This window comes from Cervus canadensis, chromosome 24, assembly GCF_019320065.1.
Source record: "Cervus canadensis isolate Bull #8, Minnesota chromosome 24, ASM1932006v1, whole genome shotgun sequence".
Classification (NCBI taxonomy): Eukaryota; Metazoa; Chordata; class Mammalia; order Artiodactyla; family Cervidae; genus Cervus; species Cervus canadensis.
Genome location: NC_057409.1, coordinates 1,077,432 through 1,089,253, shown reverse-complemented (window position 1 = coordinate 1,089,253; position 11,822 = coordinate 1,077,432). Strand labels below are relative to the sequence as shown.

General features: G+C 59.7%; 1 protein-coding gene across 11 annotated transcripts in view; it reads right to left on the bottom strand.

The window, feature by feature from the left end:
• The window catches only part of ARHGEF10L (Rho guanine nucleotide exchange factor 10 like), a 154,132-nt gene that overhangs the window by 90,095 nt on the left and 52,215 nt on the right, over window positions 1–11,822 (bottom strand). For all 11 annotated transcript variants that reach the window (XM_043444602.1, XM_043444601.1, XM_043444606.1 and 8 more), the window contains exon 4: window positions 11,670–11,709. In XM_043444602.1, coding sequence (XP_043300537.1) covers window positions 11,670–11,709 — 40 coding nt within the window. The remainder of the gene's footprint in view (window positions 1–11,669; window positions 11,710–11,822) is intronic.

Genomic DNA, 11,822 nt, shown 5'->3' with positions numbered 1-11,822 from the left:
GGGAGGGGGAAGGAAGGGGAGGGGAGGGGGGAGGAAGGGGAGGGGAGGGGAGGAGGAGGAGGGAGGAGGGGGGAGGAGAGGGGAGAGGAGGGGAGGAGGAGGGAGAGGGGAGGACCCCTACCTGCGAGCTGGCCCATGGCCTCGCCTCCCCAGTGACTCTCGGGCAGATCCTAACATCCTTCCTGCTCTGCAGGGGACGGCAGAGGAACCCTCCCAGGATCACAGGGCCCGTGAGTGGCAGAGCCGGATGGTGAAGCCAGCCTGCTGGGTCCCGAAGCTGGGCCCTCAGGACTGCATCTCAAGTAACAGCATAGGCGGCTGTGACGCTGGGAACATACCATATCTCTGCTGTCCAGGGAGCCACTCGTGGCTACGGAGCACGTGGAAGGCGGCTGGTGGAACTCGTGTGGCTAAGGAACTTAATTGTTCATTTTATTTCTCTTTAGGTAACTTTAAGTAGCCACATGTGGCTAGCAGCCCCCAAACGGGATGGCGCAGGCCTAAGCTCCGCACTACTGGAGAAGCATCTCAACTCCAGTTTTGCTGCCAGAAGTGAGCAGAGTCACCCCGGGGGTGAGGGGCATGTTTCAGTCCTGGGGTAACGCTTTCTGTCAGCAGGAAGTCAAGGTCAAGATGGGACAGAGCTGGTCTGGAGGGAGCCAGCTGAGCCCTGGTGGCTAACAACAGTCCTAGGTCACCACCTTCTTAACCAGGAGACGCCTCAAAGCACCACGTCCAGCCACTCGGATAAGCTCAGATGGAGCCAAACCATTCCAGCTGAAGTCAGCATGGTCTGAAAGTTTGTTTTGACAGAAATAGACTCACAGACTTAGAGAACGAACTTATGTTTGCCAGCGGGAAGGATGAGGGGAAGGGATACTTAGGGAGTTTGGGAGGGACCTGTACGCGCTGCTGCATTTAATGTGGATAGCCAACAAGGTCCTACTCTATAGCACGAGGAGCTCTGCTCATGTTCTGTGGCAGCCTGGATGGGAGGGGAGTTCGGGGGAGGATGGATACGTGTATGACTGAGTCCCTTCCCTGTTCTCCTGAAACTGTCACACTGTTAACTGGCTGTACCCCAACACAAAGTAAGAACTGTTAAGAAGTTTGCTCTGAGCTGGCGACCAGGACGACGCGCGGCTCTTGGAAGCTGACGCTGGGTGCCGCTTGCGGGGCTTCACCCATATTCGCACCTTTCGTTTCACAGGAATGCACGTGAGGCAGGCAGCGCGGTCCTCACTCTAAGATGGGAAAACTGAGCCTCTCAAAGTCTTGATGACTCTACCCAAAATCACTCGGCTCGTCCGAGGGAGCTGGGGCCTGCAGCCTGGACTGTCCGCCTGCAGAGTCTGCGTTCTTCCAACCAGACCACGTGGAAGGAGGGAATCTGCACTCAGACCTTCACCGACAGCAGGTTCACTGTGCCACAAGGCCACGGAACCTCGCTTGACTCCTCTCCCATCCGTGTTTTCAAAAGGAGAGAAAGAGTGCTCAGCATAGACAGCGTCAGAGACACAAGTTCAAGGCTCTGTCCTGGAGAAATCGGAACACCCAGCAGCAAGGTGTCTCCACTAGAGGACATGGGAGAAGGCCCTGGGTAATTTCGAAAGGTGACATCGAGAACGGATGTGGGTATTTGGGCGTGAAGTCAGACAACTTTAGAATGGATCTGGAAATATTTTATGACATACTAAAAGCCACAGTGGGGTTGAAAATATGAGCCCCTGTTTTTCACATTATCAAAACATAGTGAACTTACTTTTTCATTTTATTTCATTTTAAGTAATTTAAATAGCTACATGTGAACAGGACAGCGTAGGTCTAAGCCACTGGCCCAACTAGAGATGCTGGGCTGGGCTGGGCTTCTGCTGAGCAGCTGTCAGGGCACTGGTCCTGGCTTCCTGGGTGGGGAAGTGGGGGTCCGACAGTCACCCTCACGCCCACCCTGACTGTCCCCACAGCCGAGGGAAGCAGAGAGACCAGGAGCCCCTAAAGGAGGGAAGAGGCTGGTGCCCGTGGGTGGGCAGGCCTTCCCAGGCCTGGCTAGAGACCACCCACCCCTTCCCTGCACATTGGGGTATCTCCTCTGCACCCAGGGCTCTGCAGAATGCTTGAGAACAAGTGCGTGTCCTTTTATGACCATCGTACAGATGAGAAAAGTGAGGTTCAGAATAGGCAATTACCTTGCCCCAGATCATCTGACCAGCAGGCGCCAGATCTGCCATTTACCTGCAAAGTCTCGTCCTCCTCGACCCCAGGCAGGGGGAGGGAAGGGACCCCCCGGCAAGGGAAGCAGTGGGCGCGGCAGGAAATGAGGGGGCCTCCGCCCACCCTGGCCCTTCTGGCTGCCTGCCACGGCCATACCCTACCCACCCCGCGCCCACCCAGGGCCAGCCCCTCCCAGCTGCTGCCTGGCAGGAAAACCTAATTCTCCCTGCGGGCAAACACTCCTCCTGGGGCCTCCCCGAAGGTTTCAGATAATGAAAGAGCCATAAAAAAGCAATAAGAGGCCAATTATCTCGCCCTTATCTGAGCCTCCTGCACGTCTAATGCCTCTCAGCTTGCAGGTGCAGAAAGGCCAGCCACTAAGACGACACCTTCTTACAAGGTGAGGGCACTGTCACTGCAGGCCACGGGGAGGAGCCGAGGAGGAGGGGCCGGGCGGCAAAGAGGCGGCGGAAGGATAGGAGCGGTCTCCCAGGCCCCCATGGCGGCGTTCAGACTAAGGAGGCCACCGCGGAGCTCAAGGCACCTTCTCAGCCCGCCACCTCTGACTCCAGGGACAAGCCCGGGACGAGGTGGGTGAGTGTCCTGTGACCACAGGGACCTTTGTCCTGGTCGCCCCATTCCGTCAGCCCCTTCACTTGGGGGACACTCGGTGATGACGGATGCCCCCGTCCCCCCAGCCTATTTTGTTGATTTATTTATTATTTTTACAATCTATCTGGCTGCACCGGGTTTTAGTTGAGGCACAGGGCATTCGAGATCTTTAGCTGTGGCATGGGGCTCTAGCTCCCTGCCCAGGGAGGGAACCCAGGCCCCTGCATTCGGAGCGTGGAGTCTTACCCACTGGACCACCAGGGAAGTCCCTCCCAGCCTATTTCAAAGACAGGAAGCCCCACTCCAAGAATGGCAGTGCCCCCAGCCCCGCTGCTGCTGGGCCCCGTTGCTCAGCGGATTCCCGGGGTCCCTTCCCAGAGGCTACACAGGGTGAGTTGTCAGGGAGAAGACCCCTGAGACCAGCATGATCTGAGGATCCTGGCTGGCTGGGCACACACACGCACCTAGCCCCCCACACACAGAGTATTCCAGATGCCTTATTCTCTCCAGCCAGAATACTGGAGGGGGCAGCTGTTCCCTTCTCCAGGGGATCTTCCCAACCCAGGGATCGAACCCAGGTCTCCTGCATTGCAGGCAGATTCTTTACCAGCTGAGTCACAAGGGAAGCCCAAGCATATGTGGAGTGGGTAGCCTATCCCTTCTCCAGGGATCTTCCCGACCCAGGAATCGAACCGGGGTCTCCTGCATGGCAGGCGGATTCTTTACCAACTGAGCTCTCAGGGAATCCCTTTTCAGGACAAGCTATGAAACATAAGAAGAGGGAAGAATTCCACCTTTGGGGACTGAAAGGACCAGAATAACATGAGCCTTATAAGGCCTGGAGCAAACCCAGTCTGCAGCAGACGGCGGGGAGGGCTGGGGCGGCAGGGCCTGCCCGACGTGGCCCGACTCCTGGCATCACCCCTGGAGAAACACCCCCCAGCAGCACCACTTCCACCGTCCCGAAATCCAAGAGACAGAAGAAAGGCAGAAACCAGCAGGCCCGGGGGAAGCCTGCTGCCAGATTCCAGCCCTGGCCATTTTCTAGTTCATGTGGCACATTAAAGCCAGGAGGCCCCTGGAAATCACCTGGGTAGAAGGCTCACAGAGCTGCTCACTGCAGTCCCCTGGGAAGCTCCTCTGAGATGCAGACTCAGGGCCCGCCCTGCGATTCTGTCCCATTGGTCCAGAGGGGCCCAGGGAGCAGTATATTTAAAGCTCCCTGCTGCTCCACTGTGCCGACAGGGTTGAGAACTGCGGAATTACAGACTTAAGGGGCAAGAGACACATGTTCCGGAGCCAACAGCCCTGGGATGAGCCCGCAGCTCTGCCCCGTGGCTGCAGACCAGGACAGTGGCTTAACATCCCGGAGCGGCCGCGTGACAGGGTGAATAAGTGCTCTGCTTCCTGCCGTGAGGACTGAGTGAGATAACACGCGTCCAGCACTGAGCGCCTCTCTGTGTCTCGGTTTCCACATCTGTGAAATGGGGCAGCAATACCTCCCTCTCAGGGTCCCAAGGAGTAGATGAAGAAGGCCTGTAAAATTCGGCAGAGGGTCTGGCAAGGATAAGTCCTCCCACACACCCAGGACACCACTTCCCTTCCCCCTCCTCCCCTGCACCCCTCCAGTCACGGGGTCCCTGCACACGCTCACCTCTTCACGCTGCAGCCCGGCCACCCCTCATGTACGGAAGGGTCCTGGGCCCACCTGTCCCATGCCACCCCCCACACGGTCACAAATCCCCTCATGGAATGACCAGAGCGGGAGGAAGCCCCAGGAAGTCGGAGGAGGGGCCCCCGACGTGGTGTCTATAAAACAGCCCTCACTGGGGGTGAGCACCAGACCCCCGGGGAACCTCCTCAACACTCGACCCTGGTCCCACTGCACAGACCCTGGCCTTCTGCTCCGGGGCGCATGCACCCACTTCCTGACGTCGGCTCTGAGGTCACACCCCGGAGAGACACAGCTCCCCTAGCAAGCCAAGAGCCTTGTAGGGTGCTGAATACAGTTTCCCGTGGGAAAACGCTCACCCTCTGTAATTAGGTCAAAAGGTGAGCGGGGAACCAGCACGTGCAATAAAACCAAGCTTCCATAAAATGTGTGTGTGCACTTCACATACAAAGCGAAGATGCTGAGCAGGGCGTGTTCCAGCGGTAGAATTAGAGGTTGCTCTTAGCATATCACTTTCTGCACTTTCCAACTTTTCTATAATAAATATGCATGACTATTACCAAAAGAGAAATTAAGAGAAAGAAAGGGAGAAGGGAAACATCCCAGGGAACACTGAGCAATGGGTTGGCTGGTGCAGGGCCCCTCGGGGGCCTGGAGCCGCCCGGGACAGACCCGCACACTTCGGAGACGCTGAGTGAGGCGAGCAGCTCGCTGACAGCGTCTGGTCCTCACGTCTCATCCAGCCTCCACTTCAGAGACCACGTGGAAGGTTAGGCAGATCAGACCACGACTGCCCGGGTCTGGGATGTGGAGGGTGGGCGGGATCGAAACCAGAGAGCGCAGAGCTCGGCGCTGGAAGCACCCAGGCTCTGCCTCCTCCCCGCTCTGTGACCTCAGGCTGACGACGTGTGTTCTCTGCGCCTATAAAACGGGGGTGACAGAGCCCCCGCCAGAGTGCCTTTAAGATTAATGGAGGCAGGCGAGTCTCTTAGAACAGGGCCTGGTGAGTAATATGTGCAGAAGACGTGCAGGCCATTATTACCTGGCTCCAGAGCTGATAAAGGCACCCAGACACCGCCCATCAGCCCCCGGGGGGCAGGCACGATCCACCTCGGTCGCCACAGTGCCTGGCATGGGCAGGCACTCAGTACAGAGATGCAGGCTGGAGGGGGGAGGACGGAGCTGAAGGGCTGACCTGGGTGGGCAGGGGGCTTCAGAGGAAGAGCAAAGAGAGCCCCTGCCCGCCCCCCGCCCGCCGGCTGTGAACCCAGCGCCACCACTGGCCGCTCGAGCTCCTGGGAGCCGTGAGGGTGCCTCTCTGGGGCTGCACAAGGGGACCCACAATAAGCCCCTCTTCCCAAGCCTGCTGCGTTGGTCTCCTCCTGCGGCTGTGACCAACGACCACAAACTGAGTGACTTCACACAATACCGATGTATCAACTTGCAGCTGCAAAGGTCAGGCGCCCACAGAGCGTTTCACTGGGGCAGAAGCAAGGTGCTGGCGGGGCCGGCTTCTGGGGGCTCTTGGGGGGAACCTGCCCCTTCGGGCCTCTGAAGCAGCCCTGCCCCGTGGTCCCTCGTCTTCAAAGCCAACGTGAATCTTTCGATCCCTCTCTGACCCTGTCCCGCCCCCCACATGGAAATCCTCGCGATCCCACTGGGCCCACCCAGGTGGTGCCAGCCCGTAGGTAACACAGTCCATCTTGTCTGGATAAGCCAGGAAGGGGCAGGACAGGGACCTCCCGGGAGCCACTGAGAGCCCCTGCAGACAGCCTGGGAGCCAACAGGAAATGCCAAGGCCGCGGGGGGCCATGGGGATGGCGGTGGGAAGCGGCCTGCGTCCAGGAAAACAGGGAGCCAGAGCCCTGTGCTGGGCGCTCACGGCAGCCGTGAGTGTGCAGGGTTCAAAGTGCACGAGAAAGGCAGGCTCCGCGAGCTCCCACTGACGGGTGGCTCTGCAGTCAGACAGGCTCCAGCCCCGCTACTGACCAGCTCCGCGACAGCTCGGGCAAACTGCTTCAATGCTCTAAGCCTCGGTTCCCAGTCTGCAAAGCGGGCACAGCGAGTGACCCCGCCGCCTGGGGCCGCGTCACCGGGAGATGAGATCGCCCACAGGAGACACGCAGCTCAGAGCGCTCGGGGAGGCAGCTGACCCCACGGCACCGGCCGGGCCAGCCCCTCCGCCCTGGACGCCTCCCTTCCCGCTGGCCCGTCCTCACCCCCGCCAGCCGTGAGCCAGAGCCTGGTTCAGAGATTCTGCCTCCTTTTCACAGACACTGAGAATCGCCCCGCAGACCTGCCCCTCTGCCCATCAGAACCCTTGTTCATTCAGCAGGGATGCCTTCAGCACCGGCCCTGGACTGGCTCCGCGCTGAGCCGTGAGGACCAAGCAGCAGACAAAATACCCCCACCCCCCACCATGAAGAACGCCTGTCCCCTCGAAGCCGCCCTACAGGCGGAGAGAGATCCCCCCACCCTCAAGCATCACAAGACCCCGCGTGGGCCAGAGGGGAGGGGGCTGCCTGACTCTGCTTCTGTCTTAAGGGAAGGGGCCCCACACAGAAGCACACCGGCAGAGTCGAGGCCACTCTGCCTGGCTCCCCAGATGGGGTCTATGCGTCATTGCAGTGACAGCTTAAAACTGCTCTCCCAAGAGCTTAGAGAGGTCAAGTCAGCTCTCACAAGAGGCAGAGTTCCTACCCCCCAGTAAACCCACACAGAGGGGCTTGGCCGTGTGGGCCGGCCACCTCCCCCAGCGTGAACCAAGGTCTGGGGTCCTAAGCCTGGACCCGGAGTCATCAGGGCACCCTTGGGGGTAGCGTGAGGGTCAAACAGCTGGCCTCTGCTCAGAGAAGCCCTGGTGAATGAACAGGCACAGTCGATCTGCAACCCCAGGTCTGTCTGACTCCTGGGGGGCAGAGCCCAGCTTCCCTGAGCCTAGATCTCCCCACCTGTGAATGGGTAACTGGCCACTTCCTGGAGAGGGGAGACGCAAATGGGACTGGGCGTTTAGCTTGGTGCCTGGTACACAGTGAACGCGGTCACCACCATTACTATCATCATCAGCTGCTGCTGCGGTTGCTATCATCAGACAGCGTGGCCCGCTGCGGCGAGAGAAGGCAGCCGCAGCCCACTGGGCACTGTGAAGGACGTACGCAGTCCCAGCCATCCTCACCCCTGGACTGAGGCGGGGGGGACGACCCTGAAATCGCCCCAGGGGCCTTGGCACAGCACACTGGCATCAATGCCCTCAACTCTGCTTCCCCATCAGCCTGGCCGCCTCCAGCAGGCAACGCCCCCTCTCCAGGTGAAGGGACCCGGAAGTCCTCAGGCCTCAAGGCCAAAGATGGGCCCAGCGGCCCTGACCAGGTCACCCGGACCCCCCAGCAGCCTCGGGCGTCCTCGTGACACAGGCCCAGCCGGCCCGGCTGTGATCCTCTGTACCAGGGTCAGGGAGATGGATCCGACCCAGGGCTGCTGACTCCTGGGGGGCAGACCCCAGCAAGTTCCCCTAACGCAACATCCAGACCAGGCCCCAGAAGAACAAAAGCAAATCCATCCAGAGCAGCCAACACATGCCAGGAGGATACAGCACCGAATAAACGTTGATTTAAGTACACCTCACAGAATTATCCCCGTGGTACTGATTTATCACCCCCGTTTTACTGGTTAAGAAAGAACTTTGAGAAAACAACCTTCCCGGTGACACACAGCTGGTGAGTAACAGGTGAGACTTGAAGCCAGGTCCATGCAGCTCAGAACCAAGCTCCTGGGCCCTCGAACCCCGGGCTCCAGGCCCCACTTCACACACCCAGCTCCCGCCTGGGATGCGGAAGGCTGGGGCGGTCCTGCCTCCCGCCCTCCCCAGCGTGGAGGCAGCAGCTTGGCCCTGATGTGGGCAGTGACTCTAACGGGCTCGGCTCCCGGGTCAGGCAGCCCCTGCGTCTCCGCAGGGCAGGTAGGCAGCCAGACAGAGCCCAAGGCCATTTCCAAGCCTCCGGGCAGGAGCCGTGAAGGAAATGAGTGTAAAGAGGTGAAACGTCCTCCACTGGGGAGTTTTGTTTTTCTCTAAGCAACGTTTGCTTAGTGACTAGGTTGGGGTAAATTTTTTTAAAAAAAAGAAAGAAAATCAAGATTTGTTTTCCCCTTTCTCTTGGATAACAAGGAGAAGGAAAGCAATCTGGAATGGCTCTTCTCCCAGAGGAGACCAGAGTGGAAATTCACCATCCGGAGAAGGAGCAGGAACGTAAGTGAGCGGAGACCAGGAAGGGAGGGAGCGAAGCTGGGAGCCGCAAAGACTCTGGAGGAGGAGTCTCCCAGGCCTGGGGGCAGGCCCGCCCTCAGTCTGCGTCTGCAAAGTGGAGGGGCTGGACTGGAAGTCTCAGCACTCCCAGTGACGTCCACACTCCGCGGGCCGTGAATGTCTGCCCCAGTGAGGGATCTCACAGTGATCCTCACTCACATGCCTGCCAAGGCCCCTTAGTCGTGTCTGACTCCTTGTTACCTGTGGACTGTAGCCTGCCAGGCCCCTGTCCGTGGGATCCTCCAGGCAAGAATACTGGAGTGGGTTGCCACGCCCTCCTGCAGGGGGTCTCTCTGACCCAGGGATGGACCCTGTGTCTCTTACGTCTCCCACACTGGTCGGCGGGTCTCTAACCACTGGTACCACCACAGCTGCTGGCGGAACAGGCCCAGCCAGGAGTCAGAGGCGCGGTGACTCTGCCCCCGGCCCACAGCTCTGGGAACATCCGGGCTGGTCAGGAGCGGGAGAGCAGCAAGCCCGGTGTGGGTATAGAGTGCTTCCCCCACCAGCCTCTTATTCCTCAGGACGCTTTGGGGCGGATGCCGTTTCCACCTCCCAGAGGCAGACACTGGGGCCCGGAGAGCTTCACAGACAGCCCAGAGCCACCCAGCTGGCGAAGGACTCAGGGAGGGCTGGAAGCTCCAGGAGCTGGTGTTCGCGGGGGCTGGGCCGACTCCAGGAGCAGGTGGAGGGCGGGCGGTGGGTAAAGCGGAGGCGGGGCTCCTGCCCAGAACCCGGCAACCTGCGCTGGGCCATCTCGACAGAGCCGGCCTCTGCGCGGGGCCAGCGCCAGCCAGACACACCCTCCCCTCTGGCCGCCGTCACCAGCCTCCGGGACACACAGCAGAGGTGGGCAGGGCCGGGCCGGGCTGCTGTGTCCTGACGCAGAGACCAGGGAGTGAGGGTGGCCTGAGAGAGCCAAGAGCCAGACCCCTGGGAGGGGAGCCCTGGCTGGCTGGGCGCCCACACCGCTTCTCTCTCACTCCCACACACACACACACTCACACACACGTGCCCGCTCAGCGGCTTCCTTGTGTACACAGACCCCTCCCCTCTCTCCACTGGTGAATTCACGCTCCCGTGCTCAGCCAAGACCGCAGCCCCTCCCCGTCAGTGTCCCGGTCCCCTGTGCCCACCTGGACGCATCTGTATCCCTGCCCAGATGGAGTTTGCCGGTGGCTTCTCGCCCGGCCCACCCTGGAGGGACATAACCCCTGGGAGATCACCCAGGACAGGACTGCCAGGCCAGGTGCAGAAGCACTGATTCATTTCAGGTCCCCAGTCAGGGAGGAGAGCCTGGCCCCTGCTTCTGGCCGTAATCAGTTACCCAGGGGCAGGCCCAGCAGAAACCCTCCCGCGGTCCACTCGCTCCCACAGGCAAATGAGCACAAACAAGGTGTCCCAGGCTTGAATTTGAATCCAGAACTGCCTTGGCTCCAAGGGCCCTGGGCCACAACCTGCATCTCCAGGTTGGCAACACCTGCCTGAGAGTCAGCTCCCCAGATTCAGCTCACTCCAAGAAAACAAAACGAGGCTCAGATCGTCCCCACCTCCCAAACCAGGCAACCAGGATTTAAACTCCAGGTCCCAGATGCCCGGGCCATCAACCACTGAGGCTTTCCTTAGAAGTGAGAGTGAAAGTCACTCAGTCGTGTCCCACCCTTTGCGACCCCATGGACTGTAGACCCCATGGATTGTAGCCTGCCAGACTCCTCTGTCCATGGGCTCCTCCAAGCAAGAATACTGGAGTGGGCAGCCACTTCCTTCTCCAGGGGGTCTTCCTGACCCCAGGATTGAACCCAGGCCTCTCGCATTTCAGGCAGATTCTTTACCATCTGAGCCACCAGGGAAGAGGACTCTCTAAACACCCAGGTCCCCAAAGCCTGGTAGTCAGCAGCCATGAGCAGAGCTCTTAAAGCCCTTGGGTTGCACGGCCCCCAACCCCAAATGCACCGTCCAACTTGCCAAGACCACAGACGAAACAGTGGTAAAACCGCCTTGATAAGGTGCCTGCGATTTCCCCAGGGGTCTGACCCAACGGTTCTTCACTCTTCTATGGAGGCGGCAATGGCCCACTTTACAGACAAGAAAACCAAGACCTGGAGGGCTGAGACGGACACCAGGACGGTGGCCAGACCTGGCCCAGAGGGTGACGTGATACCCAGACTGCTAGCCGTTAGGCTGTTCTGCCTCAGACAGGCTCCCAGGTGGAGAAGGGCAGAGTCCCCAGCAGCAGTCACAGGAAAGGGAGCAGAATAAGCAGCAATGCCAAAGACCATGGCAGCAGGTGACACCAGAGAGCTGTTAATTCCCAGCCACAACCCAGTGGAGGGGACACTTCATTGCTTCTATGTTGCATACCAACAGTCGGACTTTGGGGGCTTCCCTGTGGCTCAGACAGTAAAGAATCTGCCTGCAATGCAGGAGACCCGGGTTTGATCCCCGGGTAGGGAAAAATCCCCTGGAGAAGGGCATGGCAACCCACTCCAGTATTCTTGCCTGGAGAATCCCCAAGGACAGAGGAGCCTCGTAGGGCTACAGTCCATGGAGTCACAAAGGATTGGACACAATTGACTGACTGACACACACAGCCTGACTTTGGAGTGTTTCTGTGACTCCTTCCAGCCATGCAGCTGGCAAGGGGCAAAGCCAGGGTGTGGAGCAAGACCTGCTTAGTATTTCACAGGCTCGTGGGGACAGTGAAGGAAAAAGCAACACGTTTCAGGACTGACCTCCTCCCTCCGGCCCAGCAGGTCCTTAGCCAAGGCCTGCCCTGAGCCCCCATGGCTGCAGCTCCACCCCTTCTCACACCTCCCGCCCAGTCTCTCCCCGTTTTCCAGCCGCCAAAGCAAAGGAAGGAGGCTCACTTACTGCGTCTGGGGCTGTGCGGGCTCTGGTTCAGGCTCTAGGTCTGCGGGAGGTGAACAGGAGCGTCCATCAGGCCGGCGGCTGGGACTCAGCACACCCCGCCCCGTCCCCGGCCTCCCCCGGCCCCACACTGTCCTGTGGGGCTCTCCTGCCTGT